Here is a 17,041-nt window from a genome sequence, read left to right on the forward strand (position 1 = left end):
ACTACATGTGCAAAGTAAAGCCATGACAGTAATTTTAAATATTTCTTTTGGCGTTAATCAGGTGTTGATACAGCTTTGAAAATTTTGATTTGACATTTATATTTGTACTGTGTTTTCTCCTTTCCCCAGCAGCAAGTTTCTGCAGTGGGTTGAAACAACAGTGTCTTCTCGAGGAGCAACTTTACCAAGTTCCACAAGTTGAACCTGTGGCTTTGCAGGTGTGTACAGAAAATAATGAAAATAATAATAATATAATGTGTGTGTAAACTATTGTGTAAAGCTGGGTACTTTATTAGAGAGTAAATAAAACCATCATCACTAATGTTTATTACAAAATATATTATTGGTTTGTTTGAAGATTAATGTTGCTTGCAGGAAATTGGCCAGTTAAGCTGACAGTTGGCTTCCTTGTATTTACAGACAATCATTTGTAATTTAAAGTATTGAAAAGAAACTGTAAATGACTTTGACTCTTTTAACTTCCATTCCATGGTTTCTTCAGTCAGGAGCCAATTTATCCTGAAAGTTTTATTGTATTTACAAAAACTGCTAATTTTGAATGTAATGAAACATGACTACAGCCACCTTGATTTTTATTTCTGCTTTTAGACTCTCAGTCTGAAGTCAGAATGGCCTGACTTTAGACAGGCCATTCGCGTGTTCGCGTTTGGTGTGGCCGCGGCATTACAGGAAAAGATTAATCACTTGACAGTGTTGTCAAAAAGGCAAGGCAAAAGTAAACATTAGTCAAATCTTATGCATTAGTCAAAAAAATCTTGAACTTCCTATTGAGTCCTTGCATATTGCCATGCTCTTTTAAGTGTTGCTGAAACACTCAGAAAATAACACCTGTATCACTACTTTATAACTTTCCATACTGTTCCTTATTGTATCGTCCACTACGATGGAATTTTTCTGTCTCTGTTTTCAGTAGCTTTGAGTTGAAATATAACTGTTTTTTGGATACAACAATCAAGTTTTCTCCTGCCAGTACCAAGCACCTAAGAGGGGGATTATCTGACACTTATTACACATGCAGCCACATCTAATCTTGTGTTACATGGCTTAATGTTTGTACGCTGGGTGTTATGGAATGCAAAAATGATTGGTATTGTTTTCTTTAAAGTACGTGGTATTTGAAAAAGTATCAGAGCATCAAAAACTCTGACAATCTTTGTAGTAATATTACATTGTTAGGATTCTCTGTCATGAAAAATCAGCCTTTATTTCTGTGTTTCTGATGCAGCTACTTTTGCCATGATGAGCACTCCAGCAAAACTACGCATCATTTTTGAAGAGGATGACATTCGCAAACTGTCTCTACCCTCTGGCATACCACGCAGCCTCACAGAGCTTTGTCATATTCTCAGAAAGACCTTTAATATTCCAGGGGATTTTTCTGTTCTTTACCAAGACAAGGATTTTGATGGACAGTTTTGTACTCTCACTGGCATTGAAGAGGTGGAGGACAAGGCAACATTAAAGGTTGTGAAAACACAGCCAGCCATGCTTACTATAAGTCCTGTGGCAGAATTGGCAGAATTAGACATTGACTCTCCTCTACCAGAAGCTTCCTCTGATAACTCTTCTGTCCAGTTGTCAAGATTTCAGGACACCATCCTTCTCTCCTCCTCTGATGAGAGTGGAACACCTCACCGGTCTAATCCATGGCCAGCCAAGTTTGAAATACCTGCCTTTCCCCATGGCGTAGAGCTTCTGCTGGAGGCTGGAAACCAAGCATTCTTAAAGGATGGCACCATGCTGAACAATCCAAGATTAACAAGCAGCATACTAGAGAAGCTGGCTGAGGTGATGTTTGGCTATACAGCATACCCCACTGGGCTCCAGATTTTGGCTGTGGTTGAAGCCCTGATTGAAAAGTACCCATGCCTCAGAGAGCCAGGGTCATTCAACGGCCTATGTGGGTGGCATCAGAGGATCAAAAGTAAAATGGGGAATTACCGTACAAAGTTAAGATGTCGTCAAGTTGTCTGTCCAGAGTTGCAGGTGAACTTGAAAAAGCAGAGGTTGAATGAAAATGGATCATACAAAGGCATTAAAAGGCCTAAGAAGGCTGAAGTCAACTACCTGCCTCCACTGCCTTTTGGGGACACAGAGGCTACTTTAGAGAAGGAGAGAGTAGACATGTTGCAAGAAATTGATAAGAAAAACAATGAGAAGATAATTGCAAAGAAAATGGAAAGGTCTTTTGCCTACCGAAGACTGGAAGTTGTAAAGCAGTGCCCCTCTATCCAGCATTTCCGAGCAAGATGGCCAGCTCTTTTCTCTGAAGCTCAGGTAAATTCATTGTCTATGTCACTGTGTGCTGAGGCTGATATCCTTATTATCATCAATCATTATGTAACAATGTGTGTTTGTTTTAAAATATTGAAAGTCGCCCTGCTATTAAATTTAAGGAGTTCAATAAATAATGATACATTTAAAAACATAAATATAAACACACAATAAATAAATAGATGAATAAATAAATAGCAAATGTTTAGACTCATAAATACCTATGAAATATAATACAATTCACAGTTAAAAAGACCAAAAGTCTATAGCACAATGAAAACCAAAACGGCTTTATCTAGCCAAACTTTGTAGACATCACCGAGTAAGCCTTGTGTCTGCCAATGGGCTTCTATCCTGCAGATCTAAGCTCAGATTTAAACCTGGACTTTGACAGGGGATTACTGTTTTTAACTAACAGGACTGGAGATGCAGTTTGGGGAGAGTTTTTACTGCTGCTAACCCGTAACCCTACTTCAAGTAGATGACTGAGCAGCAGATGCAGTTCTAGTCGGTTAGCTGCCAGCATATTTTAAAGCTAATTGTTTGTCATTTTTTCTCCCTTTTTTAGATTGAAGAAGAGTTCAGACGCATCACAACAGTTCACCTGCAGAGAACCTTTCTGAGCAAGCTGGACCTCTACACTCCAAAACTGCAAGAGATATTTAGCAAAAAAGGAGGTGTTGCTGGAAGTAAAATAAAGCCTCTGCTGGAATCGTTCAGTCAGGTGAAGTATCAAACATTCAGTTACTGTTAACTGCTCATTCATAGATTTATACCATAGACTTGATGAATATATTATTCTCAGGGTAAGGCAAGAATCAGCAAAGGTATAAAGCCCTCAATGGGTCTGCCAAAGCAGATGTCATATGGCTCATTTGTATAATTATTATATGATTATACTTATTATATTTTTTGTGAGACTCAATGTACAGGATGTTTTAACTGTTTATGAATTAACCTTTGTACATTCTTCTGTTTTAACAGCAACATGTTGAAGCTCGGCGGGAGGCCATGATCCGCTGCCTGATGGAATTCCTGGGGGAGTCTTCAGGAGAGCTCATCAAGGACTACATGGTAAATTAAAACATTTCCAGATCACAAAAAAATCAGAGGCCCCTTAACTAGAATATAGATGGAGATTGTAATCTGTTTTTACAGTGCTCTGTTGGTCATTTTTTAAAATCCCAAATTCAATACCATGAAATCTTATACTCAATCCTGTAATGCAGTAGTTTGCTTTAAGCCAGTCACAGTGTTAAAATTCATTCAAGGGTTATAAACATCAGCTGTCCAAAATGATAAAAAAAAAAAAAAAAAGTCGTGAATAAATTGAACTGCCAGCCAAAAGGAACTTCAGCATTATGCAACCCTTTGAAATAAAATTCAGCACCTTTTTTTTTCCCATCAACAACAAATTGATTTTAAGTTGAAAGCTGTCATCTATGTTGAATTGGCAGAATAAAAGCTAGTAAGCTTACCAGATGAGATGAGACAAGGTTACATCATATTTAAAAATCAGGTCATTAATATGACCATTTGAAATCAGTTAATAGAGTGCAATAATGTACCAAAAACAAAATTCAGAACTCAGAATTCAAAATTCATTCATTGACATTGTTTAATTTTTAGCCTAATATAAAAACTTCAAAATTCTGGCTATGCTGTCCATTTTTTTCTTTCCCAATTCAACAGTGTGACAATCTAATTTCTGCTAAAGTGACTCCTTTAACATAACAAGTAACTTGTTGCATGCTCAACAATTGGAATGATAGTGAAATTATGAACCTGAATGAGGATATTCATGTTTTTTACAGGATGACAGCAGGGAAGCTGTAAAAGAGGACCAGGCTAAGCAAGTTTTGAAGATCTGTGTCTTCCACAGAAGTGAGGAACCATCCTACATTGATGTGTCCATTGTTGTGGAAGGAACTGAGGTACTTAATGGATGTCAGAGTGTGAGCAAGGCTTGCCTGCTGCTCACGGGCATCATCTACGCTATGAATCTGAGCTACCCACCAAAAGTCAAATACACTTTTGAAGTGTTTCAGAAGCTCTTTCTTGAGCTTGGTGTCCTCAGACTGTCACCCAAAGTACAAACTTTGCGAAACAAACTTGAAATGTGAGTGACACTGTTTCTTGGTTTGAAAAACAGGTTCAGGTAGTGCATACAGTAGTGTAAACGTGTTTGAGCTTGTATTGTTGTTTTTTATTATTTTGTTAAATAATGTGTTTTTTTTAGCATTGAACCTTCAAACCATAAAAGAAATGACATTGTAGTGCTAAAACAAAGAGATTTGTTTACTTAATTACTTAGAATACTCTTCTTTGGGCTGATTACTCTAGATGCTGTATCGCACATTTCTTCTTGGTTGTAAAGGGAATAATAAATGTCAGCTTTCTTTTGAAGTGTTGGTTAAAAAATGTTTGTGAATTAAAGGCCTAAGAGCAGAAGTAGATGTTAAGTTTTTAGGCAAAAATAGTGGAAAAGACTTATCCATTCAGAAAATTAGAAAAGGTTTTCAGAAAAGTTTTGTTTATTAAGTTTTGGAAAATAAAGGTGGTGTTGTTAAAACACAGCTGCTTCATGTTTTGTTTTATTAATCTGTAGTAAATCAAGTATGTCATACAACAAAGGCTATGAAAGAACACAAAATGTTGGACAAATGTTACTTAAATATAGCTCCTAAATACATTCTCAATAAACAAATAGAAAAGATTCTGAATAGACATTTGTTTTTTAAGTGAATTTTGCAGTTTGATGCATACTGAGTGTAAGTAAAAATGCTGATTATAAAAGAATAAAATTCAATACAAACATTTAAAGATGCCAGTAAAGTCTACTTGAGTTTTCTTGTAGAAATTGCTTTCATATTAAAATAAATTTTACCTAGATATGCCCTCTGTAAAATTTATTCAGAATTTCCGTTTGAAAAAACTTACCTAGGTTTTTCTAAGTAGATATCTAGTTCTTTCAGTTATAATACCTGCAGGAGAGGTGCACAGCTCCTGCCGGGAGACCAGGTCTGGGTTTGCTCTCACCCACTCTCTAAAGCTGTTGATCAATTCTCATCAAAGCTTGCGCCCAAGTGGTCAGGTCCAGCCACAGTGATGAGAAAGTTAGGCCCCATAAACTACATAGTACAGTGGAATGACCAAAGTAAAAGGGTGGATACTGTCAACATAGTTAAACGGGGAAAATTTGTTTTTTGTTTGAGGGTTGTTTGTTTAATTTCAGTTTCATGAAGTCTAAGTTTTGAACAATAAATTGATTTTTTTTTTTTCTAATTTAATTATTGAGACGTCCGCTGTCACGGGCATTGAAGAAGGTGGCCTGGCGATGAAGTTTATATATATATATATATATATATATATAGGTTTCCGGGGTATTTTCAAAGTTTGACAAAACAAATCATAGAGTATATAATTACTATCATGCCCCACTAACAAGTCCCCCTTTTTTTGATGTAATGCGGTGGCCATAGGCTGAGCGTTACAACTGTACACACAAACCTGAAAACCTCACACACAAAGTGCTGAACCTGACACTCCCTTGTCAAGATGACTCTTTGCCATCAAATCTCTTCACTGTTCACAAAAATGGGACTCATGTTCTCATTTGGTACACACAGCCACATTCTCCAATGACACACATACCACTCAATTGATACACACAGCTCAGCATTTGCTGCTCACTACCAAGCATTCACAGCACACTGAAGTGCAAAACTGAAAACCCAATTATTGAAATGCAACACACAATATAAATGGTAACAGCTTGTGAAACTTACCCCTTTTTTTTTCTTTTAGAAAATGTCTGTGTAGGCCCACTTCTTCAAACATTAAATATCACATAAGTCTGCAGCAAATCATTGTTTTAATTGACAGTGTTTCAGTGCACAGGCATTTCTAAAGAAAATGTTGGTAAAAACTACAGTCAGCACACTGTATTCTATTGATACAGTATCACTGTACAGTAGAGAACACAAGGCAAATAGATTTCCTGTGGTACCTGTTCTCTACTCTGAAGGTCCTGATGAGTCCAGCCACGATGAAACAGCTGAGGTTTGGCTGGACTCTCAGGCCCGTCTCTCTAATGCTCAGACCATGATTCAGAACATGGTCAACAATCGTGGCTCGGATCTGATTATAAATTATTGCCCTCCCCCTCCTCCCTGTCCTCCTACTTCTCGACCTCTCACTCCTCCATCTCCCCCTCTTTTTCTTCCTCTTCCTCCTCTCACTCTTACCCCTCTCCTTCTCTGCTTGTCATTGTCCATTGCTCAGTGCTCACAAAACAAAGCAGGGGCTCGCTGCTCTTTTATGCTGCAGTTCTCCTGATTGAAAATTGCTCTCCTGATCTGGGTGTTTAGAGATCTGAATAATTGTGTGTTGATGCTTTGAGATTTCAAATGAGGTGTGTGTGCTATAACTGACCATTGCATGTACAGCTTTGACAACAAGGTGATGTGTAATTGACATCAGAGTGTAAAGAAGGGAGTGTTTAGCTGTGTCAAAATGAGCGATTGGTACATGAAGTGAGGGTTTTGCAAACTGTGTCAAATTATCCATTGTTATGTGTGAAGAACTGTGAAAACCTGTAACACAGTAACTCAACCCAGGTTTTTCTCATTAAGAGCTGCGAAGGCGCACAAATAAGGAGAGGGCTCAGAGGCAGCTGACCAATCCCAACCATTAGGGCCACACAGACAGAGAAGCGCAAGCAACAGAGAGCCAGAGCAGGGGTTCTCCAACTTTTTTGGGCCAGGGACCCCTCACAGGTAACAAACATTTCAAGGACCCCCTCATCATTCTAACATAGATAAAGCACATGCTGACAATTTGCACTCCTAGATACCCTTGGAGCTATTTGTATTGGTAAAAACATCAATCTAAATACATCAGACTTGTTTCATAGTGATTAAAAAAACACTTTGATTTGAATCATATCAGTACCACTTGTATACCTTGAAATAGACGATCATTTTATTTCTTGTAGACTCAACATGGTAGCATTTGTACTTTTCAAGTACACTGTAAAAAAAAAAAAAATCTGTAAAAAAAAAACAGTAAAGGCACTGGCAGCAAAGTTTCCAGACAAATACTGTAAAATCACAGTCAATTTACAGCATTTTAATGTGAAAATACTTTTTGTCCCAAGTACAACAGCAAATTTGTAATGCATAAAAACAAACTCTGTCCGTATAACTAAAGATAAATGTCTGCAGATTTACAGTATTAACATGTAATTTTAGATAACAATACAATTTTGAAAGGTTTTTCCTAAATTATTACTGTCTGGCACCTTCAATATAGTGACAATACAAAGAGTTCTGCAGAAAATACCGCTATTTTACAGGAAAATACTTTTTGTTGTGATGGTGTTTTGTAACTGTGAGTGAGGAGAGTACACAGAGGATATAAGACTGCTGAACATTAAAGTATTGCATAGGGGGGACATGCTGTCTGTGCAACACTGCATGGACCAGCTGTGTAATTCAAATAATATTGTTATTACAATATTTACCAACATAGCAAAGACCATCAACACATCTCATTTATTAAAAACAAAACACAATTCACAAATCACGGGGTACAGGGTCTGCACAATGGAGCACAGACAGCCAGTCCACTCCATGGGGCTCAGAGAGCTGGTTTGCTCCTTGGAGCACAGATGGTCGGTGGAGCACATGCTGTGCCCGGTGTATAGCAGGGTCTCATATCCACAGTGTGTCCTCCTAACTAAGGGTTACAAACACTGTCACAATAAAAATGACTTTACTGTGAAATAAAAGGAAACAGTAAAATTAAGGAGACAAACTGGTGGAAGACAAGATGACCAGTGATGCAGTGTGTTCTGTTAGGAGGTTTATTGCTTACTTAAAATTGGTCTCTGATCAAAGAACAAATTATTCCTGTATTTTTACAGTGTTTTTCATGTAGTTCTATGTTACTGTGTTTGACTGTAATTTAACAGTGTTTGTCTGGAAACTTTACTGCCAGCTCCTGTACCGTTTTTTTTACACTTCGTTTTTTTTTCAATCAGTGAATTGCGACCACGAGTGAGGAGGGTACAGGGTTCAGCTGGCATAATACCTAAAAAATCATCCAGGATTTCATCTTGCAGTTAATTTCTGCCATCTTACAGATGTGTATATTGTTTTTGAAAAACATTGAAAATACTTTGAAAATTAAGGGTCAATAACCGCAGAATTATTTTTTTTTTCACTGCGTAAAATTACTGAAAATATCTGTAAATCTACTAGAATTTTGTTGTTTTACAAGAAAACAGGAAAACAAACTTTCCTCTAAACTTACATTTTTTATACACTGTAGTAGATCTAAAAAGTTTCAAGAAAAAGAAAAGTACCAAGAGTGGTATTACCCTTTTTTTTTAATAAATACAGACATTCAAAATGACCAGTCTCATTCAGACCTTCATTGAGTGCTTTAACAAAGAATAAGAACTAGTGATACTTGTTCAAATCATCTGCAGAAAGCTTGCAGATGTGGAGGCCACAGCGTCAGTAGTGGCTGTGGGTGACTGACTGGAGGCGTCCTCGGGGAGGTGGAAGGCTGCTGCAGCAGACCTCCAGCAGAGGGGAGCGCCACTGGACAATCACTCCTCATGGCGCCCCAGCGGGTTGGCCTGGAACCTGGGGATGGTCACATTTGATAAGTGGATGGAGCACAGCTACAGGTAGAAGGCCCCCACCACTCTGCTGGCCTGGAGCTGCTCCAGCTTCCTGTCCCAGGAAGGAGCTGCTGCAAACCAAAGAAATGTGCAGAGGACCTCCACAGATTTTTAGACGGCTCACCTCAGCCTCCTGGGCCACAGCAGCTATGGCAACAAGCTGGATGAGGAGGGCAGGGGAGTCGGTCCAGGTCCTGGCAAACCTCAACCCCCCTCCCCCATCCTCCTCAAAGAGATGTCAGGTGAATGTGGCTCTTTTGGAGTCTAAAGAGTCTTGAAAACAAACAAACAAACAAAAAAAACAATAAATAAACACTTTTAAGACTTTTTAATGTCAAACCAACATCAGCTTTTGTTGTTTATAAAGCCACAGAGCCTCAAAATCTCTACTGCTGTGTTTCTCTTAAAGGTTCACACCCAACTATTGATTATCCATGAGCATCATGATCTTCAGGCTGCTGGGAGGCATGCACTGACAGGACAGCTCAGACCTGATCAGCTATGGAGTGACATCTTATGCTGTGATGCTGCCTGCTGTGGAAACAGAAGGTCAGGAACAAGAGGCAGGTGTCAGATCATTGAGCATGGTCCCAGCAGGGTTCAGCTTCAGGCGTCTGATGACAGAAGGAGGAGGTGAATGGACTCACACTCACTAGTGAGTTTTATAAGATTTAAATCAAAGCCCGATGGACCCACACATAGTCATCATCACCTTCAGCATCATCAGGGACATGTCAAGGCTTGGCAAACTACTCTTTCTGTTTATCTATTTTTTTTCTTTCCTGTTACCTCCTGAATGCCTACACCTCCTTTTGGACACAGTGCTCCTTTCAATGATCCCCTTTATTTCAGTTGGTGCTTGTTCAGACTCAACAACATATCCCCAGAGGACAGAGGAAGTCTATCAGAGCTCTCCTCCTCTTCAGACCTGCTTTCTCCTCCAGCTGTGACTGAACTCTAATAGGTGTGAGTGGAATAATGTCTTCAAGCTGTTTGAATGTATTCTTGTCTTATTATACTCGATATGAGCCACATTCAACTTATCAGTCCAGAAAAAGGTCTTGTTAAAAGTTATTTAAAAGAAAAAATGAGGCCTGAGTTGCTTGTATAAAGTAAAAATATTCTTCCAACGGAAAAAGGAAAATTGAATAATGTCTTAAGACAAGCAACTTTTTTTCGTCTTGCAGATTTTTTACTTGTTACAGGCAATTCAGACCTTGAAACTAGATATTTTTTTGACTTGTCGGGTTGATGTGGCTCATTTTAAGCCTACAAAGACATTTTCTACTGAAAACAAGACAAAAACACTTGATAAGATTTCTTTTTTTTTCAGTAAAAGCCAAATGATCCAGTTTAAAAATGAAAGATTTGAAACACACTTGGAGAGGATATTTCATTTCATAATTTTATCCGTACGCTGTCATAACTCCTATGAAGGTGAAGTCTTTAACACTTGAAACCATTTGACAGTTTAATGGGACTGATTCTTGAACTGGTTCAAATGGTAGAAATGTCATATCAAATACTGTGACACCAACAGAAATGCAAACTACACATTGAAACAAAGATGGAAGATGTTGTTTGAACAAGTTTAAAGGTGATTTTTCAGACCAATCAAGTCACTTTGAAATGAGGATGAAGGGCGCCCTCTAGTGACAGAAAGTCCTCACTGCAGCTTCACACAGCTCTTCAAGTGTGTTGGTTGTGTTCAGCCTGGAGCTCACACTGTTTCAGCATCAATGTGCAGCTCAGCTGTGTGTCAAAGCAGGATTCTCCATCCCTGAGTGTTTTCATGATTCCACACAGACTGTGGGACTAGGGATGTATACCGTGGACCGGTGCTTTAATGGACCGGTCCGTAACTGGGTCGGTACCCGAATACCGTGAAGAGTCCGGAAAAACGGTACTTTTGTCGGTCCTTGAACGCCTCTTCAACTGTTACTACCGCCGTCAACAGGTGATGACACAGCTGGCTCAAGCATGTCTGTGAGGGCTAAGCGCTCGAAGGTTTGGGCTAACTTTAGTCAAGTAAATAAAACTCGTCCCGATGCAATCTGTGTCAGAGAGAAGTTGCGTCCAAGGGGGGAATACAAGCAACGTCAGCAAAACAATGGGAGCGCGCGCATAGTATAAAGCTAAAGGAGTGCGGGCTGTTTGATTGCTATAGCAACACGAGTAAACTTAGCAGCCCAGCTAACACTAAAGACTGCAGCACCGTGGCGGCGGCACCCGGTTTTGTTTCTGCTATGTCAAGTCACGGTAAGTTTTTCGTCTTGTTTGTTGTCATCATTTCGATTTAAGCACCACCGATGTATTACGTTAATCCTGCAGGCAGCATAAACCAGACATCAGAAACCACAGCTCTGCTAACATCGCAGACGACCCCGTTCACAATCGCCAGGCAAAAGAAGATGACAGCAGAAAAAGTGCAGGAATGCCACAGAGTCGTCACAAAGTTTCTCGTGAAGGATCTTCAACCATTTGCTACTGTCGAATCCAAGTGGTTTAGGTAAATAGTTAATAGTAAGTCCACTTGAAGTTAGTGTAAGATAGACACACTTCCCTTACTGACAAAGTTGTCTTTCACCTTCCTCTGCGTCCAGGCCTCTTCAAAGTTAATATGTTGTTGTTCCTTAAAAATAACTGTTAGGGCCACATAAGGCAGGAGCAGTGCCTCCTCTACACTGTTCGCTCTGTTCTGTTTGACATATGAGTCTGTCGGTACATGCAGTCTGTTGGGCGGCATAAGAGGTTTTTGCCATCTTCTTAGCTTTGTTTTTGCCTCTGAGAAGCATTTGTAATGCATTATTGAAGGTTTATTATTACCTTGTGGTAATAAAAAAAAAAGGTTGAATCTCTTAAAATCTTGATAAGTCTTTATTGTTTACACAAAGTTGCATGTTGTAGTATCGATAAGAGTATCGATAAGTATCGATACCGATAAGGAGTATCGGTTTCTGTATCAGTATCGATAAAATCATAACGATATACATCCCTATGTGGGACTGACCTTTGACCTCATGTGTGTGTTTTCAGGGGGAAGATGGTCTCCAGGTTCCTGCTGCTCACGGCTCTGAGCTGCTGTGTCTGTGGTTAGTGTCCACCTTCACTTTATTCTCCACAAAGAGAAAAGAGGAGATCCACTTTGAGACTGAGTGAAAGACTTCAACACTTGATGAGAAAATGTGTGTAAAGACTCACATGTTGCAGTGTTTTTCTGCCCCTCTCTTTTCCTCTCTGTCTCCTCTACAGGATTAGAGCTCAACATGGGTCACAGCTCCTATCAGGCTGAGGAGAAGCAGAACCTCACCCTGGACTGGACCTTCACACCAAAACCTCACCCCTCTCTGAAAGGTCTCTATGTTTTCTGTGACATGATGAAAAAAAGGAAAGTCTCAGCCCTGTTTGATCTCCAGGATGGAGTTGAGATCCCACTGAGGGATGGGGAGCTTTCAGGACGATTCCAGTGTGACAAAGACCTCCTCAGAGAGGGATGGATCAGACTCCATGTGCCCTCACTCAGGACTGAAGACTCAGGACAGTACTGGTGTGGAGTGAAAACAGATTCTGGTTCCGGTGTTGACGGATGTCTCCTCACAGTGACTGGTGAGTAAAGTCAGTGAACGTTTGTGGAGACAAAGAAAAATCAAATCAGCTCAGGTTCAGAGATCAGCGGCTAACATTTGATAGGATGAATCCAGAGAGACAAAGACGTCCTCAGAGGACGAAGAACCTGAGAGAAAAGGGCTGCTCTGATTTCCTGTTGAGGACATTTTAGAGTTTATCTGCAGTCACTGACTTTTTCTTCATGACTGACTCTGATCTGTTGGTCTCTCTACAGCAGCCAGGAACCAGACTCAGTCTAAGACTGGACCAGCCAGGAACCAGACTCAGTCTAAGACTGGACCAGCCAGGAACCAGATCCCCTCTACTACTGAACCAGCCAGGAACCAGACCCCCTCTACTACTTGACCAGCCAGGAACCAGACTCTGTCTACTACTGGACCAGCCAGGAACCAGACTCTGTCTACTACTGGACCAGCCAGGAACCAGATCCCCTCTACTACTGAACCAGCCAGGAACCAGACCCCCTCTACTACTGGACCAGCCAGGAACCAGACCCCCTCTACTACTGGACCAGCCAGGAACCAGACCCCCTCTACTACTGGACCAGCCAGGAACCAGACCCCCTCTACTACTGGACCAGCCAGGAACCAGACCCCCCGTAGCACTGAAGCTGAGAAACCAGGCTCAGGGGGTCCAGGAAGGATGGCTCTCTCTCGGCAACAGGGACTGATAGCAGCTGTGATGTTGTTGTTTGTTCTTAACTTTTTAGTGATCCTCGTCCTGACCTTAAAGTACTTTGCATTAAGGATGGAGACAGAGACCCTGAGATGTCTAAAGCTCAGCACAGAGCCTGGAGACTCCAGCTTTGTGTCCACAGTGAGTTTCTAAGTCAGTCCAAGAAGCTCTGTGTCAAAGTGATTTTCATTTCTCTTATTGCTCAGAAAAGAACAAAGACAAACACTGCTGCTGGATAACAACAATCAGAGCTGAAGCTGGCTCTGAGAGAAACACAGCTGTTCATATGAAGATTCCTCTGCTCTGAGCTTCAACTCTGTTTGCTCTGTTTAGATGCTCATCATTGATAGGAAGTCTTGCTTGTATTTGTGTTATCTAAGGATTATTGTGATGAAGGCTTCAGCTCAGCTCTGACTGTTCTGTATTTTATTGGTTTTATTGCTGTTATCATGAGAGAGATGTACTCAATAATGTACGCTGTACAGACCATCCTTAATCCCAATGTCACACTCATTTGAACCAATGAAGTATTGTAAGCACTGATGTATGGAGGACTCATCGTGCCAAAATGAAATATAAAAATACATCATATTCAAAAGGATAATAAATTAAATATATAATAAAATAAATCAATGATTGTGTCAATATTTATTTAATACTAAAAATAAATCAAGAAATAACTGAATAAAGAACTTTTATTTTACTTGATTAAAAGTGTTTTGAAATACTTAACTTATTTAAATGTGTCATTCATTTTTTTAATCTTTTATTGGCCTAATGTGAAAAACAAATTTAATAAACCTTATTATTTCTTATATCAATCACTCATTTAATTAATTAACAAATTATTTATTTAATTAATCTATGGTCCCCTTCTGACAGCACATCATGAATTAATTTTATCTGTCACTCTCACCCATCTATCTCAGTGGGTGGGACCTACAATGGTCGAGTCACAGTTGCCAGACTCTGCAGTCCCCTGTCAAACAAACTAACAGCAGCTATCACTGAGGGTCTGCATGAGCTCTACACTGAGTTAATAACATATCTTTTAAACCCAAGAGTGTTTGCTAACTTAGAAGAAGTTCTCCATTGCTTCTCCCGTACTGGGCTGCCAAATACATGTGGACCAGAGCCCTGTTCCTCCAGGCTAACTCAGTTAGCTGAATGACTTCAGGATCATCATCACACAAGCTTTCTCTGCTTGGAAGCAGGTTAAGCTACATTAGTGTAGCAAAAGGTCACTTAAACCTACTCCAGGAAACGTTTATTTCACAAAACTGGACATCCGTCTCCAATCCCCCTCTGCATGCTGAGCTGCAGCTCCCTTCCAGGGACAGTTTGCTCAGGAGCCGTGATCTGTGCTGCTTTTACTATGAACGGTTGGGCCGGTGTTGTGCCAAGGTAGCTACCCATGCCAGGATTCCTACCCCCTCCACGGAGGAGAGCGCCTGTGCTGGGTGACGACTGTGGCCGATACAACAACAAGTTGTAATGCTTTTACTCCCGTAAACCACAGCAGATATAGCAACAAAATAATACAAAATAGATACTTAGGTAATTAACTTTGTTTTTTTTACATTAGACAAATAAACATTTTAAATAATTAATGACACATTTAATTAATTATTAAAGTATTTCACAACACTTTTATTTAATTAAATAAATAATTATATATCTATTTAATTATTTATTGACTTATTTTCAATATCAAATAATTATTGACACAGTTATTGATTTATTCAGTTATGTATTTAATTAGTTTTTGTTTTAATTAATGATGTATTTATATATTTCATTTTGGCACGTTTAGTCCTCCATACTGATGATGGGGGAAATGAAAACTTATCGACCCAGTGTTTATGATTAACCTCCACCCTGTGGTGGCAACAGTCTAACCTGCATCATCAAACCATTTACGTCAGTAGAAGAATCACTATTTCCTCAAACCGATGTGAAGTTTTACATCATCCAGGGCGCTGAACCACATCAGGTAAAACCTGTTCTGTGAGTTACATTAAAGCTCTTTAAAGAACCACCTCAGTCCACACAGATGATGTCCCCTCTGTGATGATGTGTTCACAAAGCGTTTCATACACACTGACCTGCAGCAGGACATCCATCACAACAGGAATGTCCTCACAAAATAAAACTTTGGTGGCTTGTGTGTAATAAGCCACCACAACCAACAAAAGAGCAAACATACCTAGAAAATGTGAATCAGACAGAAGTCTTGATAAGACATCACAAATACAATCACTAAATCATTATCCAATGGTCGACATTGTGAATATATGCCTATGATTACCTACAATAATGATTTCACTTAACGTCAAACAAAAAATAGACACTCCAACGATGGAGTAAAAGTTTGTACAGATTAATGAGCCAGTCAAGAGGTCAACAATCACCTCAGCAGAGCACTGCTCCATTGAACAACCCAATGCTGCCACACAGTGGTGGTTTGGAGCTCCTGCGTCGAACCTTCCACCTGGAATTGAAAGCGATAACCACAGCAGGAATTGTGCTTTAAGTACTGAATCGTTTTAGATTCTAATGATCAATTGTCTAAGAGGAAATAAGTTGATGAAAGACCCAAACAAATCCTGTGTTTGCTTGAGGAAGAGTTATTCAGAAACCATGTGATCCTCTATGAGGGTCTCAAACACACCTGCTTTAGCTTCCCAGACTGTCGACTTTGAACTAACACAAAACTCCAAGTAAGGACTTAGACCATGACTCACACCATGAAAAAAACTGCTTCAGTCTTGACTGGAGGAGGGATTCCTGTTTAATCTAGGCTGTTCAAACAGCTTCATCATGTTTTGCTCATGTTTACATCATAGGATGACACTGCAGCTTACACATGATGTGGAGTCTACAGTAACATCTTTTATGTTGAACTTTTAATGACTCTTTGTTTTTGTTACTTCTTGCTACAGAAACAGAAAGTTTTCTCATAATTCACTCCCTCTGTGTCCTCCTCCTCCTCTGGGAGTGTCGTATTCTTGTAGCTGTCCGAGGTGCTGAACAACATCAGGTAAAAAAGGAGGATGATGTCCTTCCTCATGGAAAATGAGCTGTCAAGGCAATAAAACTTTGTTGGTCACTGTGGTAAGCATGAATTCAAGGTATTACAGTTATTTGAAGTTGTGTACAGTATGTTTACTGTCATGGGAAAATTCAATCATCTGTCAGCTCATCTTCTGTTTGCAAAAAAATCAATAAGCCTGATGGCTGTAGGTATGCTGGATCTTCTTTGTGGCAGTCTAACAGAGAGATAGGAGATATAAAGCAGAGAAGGATGAAGACTAACAGAGAGAGGAAGAGGAGAAGCAAAGCCTCTTCACCCCTCTCAGCTTTAGTCCTTCTCTCTATGTCAGTCTTCATCAGGGGGTGCACACAAGCCAAATTATTAGTTATTAATTAAGTCACACATCCTGATTCTTTTATCTCTCCTGAAGAGATTTGGACAAAAACTGTAAATTTGAGGACAAAATATTAAGAGGATACTTTGGGGGCCGCAAGGTCCACCTGATAAATCCACCTTGACAAAGTGCCTTGAATTAGACGATAAGAGGCACACTCTTATGCTCTTTCTGGATGTCACTTACGGGGAGTTTGGGAAAAAAAAAAAAATACGGGAAATTTCTTGAAATGTTCAGTTTTTAAAAGTTGACTTAAAATAAATCAAACTTCTGAAAAATACACACAGCAAAACAATTCATCATCTCAGAATACACCTCACTGCTC

General features: G+C 39.6%; 3 protein-coding genes across 4 annotated transcripts in view; 2 read left to right on the forward strand and 1 right to left on the reverse strand.

The window, feature by feature from the left end:
* LOC141810945 (NLR family CARD domain-containing protein 3-like) overlaps window positions 1–17,041 on the reverse strand; it is a 482,659-nt gene that overhangs the window by 449,856 nt on the left and 15,762 nt on the right. The window lies entirely within an intron of this gene.
* Window positions 95–6,117, forward strand: LOC141805254 (uncharacterized). The gene is made up of 6 exons (XM_074690184.1): window positions 95–218; window positions 1,247–2,298; window positions 2,864–3,019; window positions 3,280–3,369; window positions 4,110–4,229; window positions 6,103–6,117. Exons 2-6 carry the CDS (start codon window positions 1,258–1,260, stop codon window positions 6,115–6,117), a joined length of 1,422 nt encoding a protein of 473 aa, XP_074546285.1. The 5' UTR covers window positions 95–218; window positions 1,247–1,257.
* On the forward strand, window positions 10,757–13,917 carry LOC141805853 (uncharacterized). 2 transcript variants are annotated; one of them, XM_074691058.1, is made up of 5 exons: window positions 10,757–11,245; window positions 11,318–11,495; window positions 12,023–12,078; window positions 12,239–12,592; window positions 12,828–13,917. In XM_074691058.1, exons 1-5 carry the CDS (start codon window positions 11,233–11,235, stop codon window positions 12,956–12,958), a joined length of 732 nt encoding a protein of 243 aa, XP_074547159.1. In that variant the 5' UTR covers window positions 10,757–11,232; the 3' UTR covers window positions 12,959–13,917. The 2 variants fall into 2 exon arrangements, with proteins under 2 accessions (XP_074547159.1, XP_074547168.1); XM_074691067.1 differs by having other exon boundaries at window positions 12,831–13,917.

This window comes from Halichoeres trimaculatus, unplaced genomic scaffold, assembly GCF_033239565.1.
Source record: "Halichoeres trimaculatus isolate MK-OKI-2021-1 unplaced genomic scaffold, fHalTri1.1 fHalTri1_scaffold_2, whole genome shotgun sequence".
Classification (NCBI taxonomy): domain Eukaryota; kingdom Metazoa; phylum Chordata; class Actinopteri; order Labriformes; family Labridae; genus Halichoeres; species Halichoeres trimaculatus.

What these genes read in the sequence shown, in the direction of transcription:
- LOC141805853 (XM_074691058.1), top strand. An exon ending in GTCGAATCCAAGTGGTTTAG is followed by an intron (nt 11,496 to 12,022) that starts GTAAATAGTTAA and finishes GTGTGTTTTCAG; the next exon opens with GGGGAAGATGGTCTCCAGGT. An exon ending in TCTGAGCTGCTGTGTCTGTG is followed by an intron (nt 12,079 to 12,238) that starts GTTAGTGTCCAC and finishes TCTCCTCTACAG; the next exon opens with GATTAGAGCTCAACATGGGT.
- LOC141805254 (XM_074690184.1), top strand. Translation starts at nt 1,258, where the DNA reads ATGATGAGCACTCCAGCAAAACTACGCATCATTTTTGAAGAGGATGAC. An exon ending in CTCTTTTCTCTGAAGCTCAG is followed by an intron (nt 2,299 to 2,863) that starts GTAAATTCATTG and finishes TCCCTTTTTTAG; the next exon opens with ATTGAAGAAGAGTTCAGACG. An exon ending in AGCTCATCAAGGACTACATG is followed by an intron (nt 3,370 to 4,109) that starts GTAAATTAAAAC and finishes TGTTTTTTACAG; the next exon opens with GATGACAGCAGGGAAGCTGT.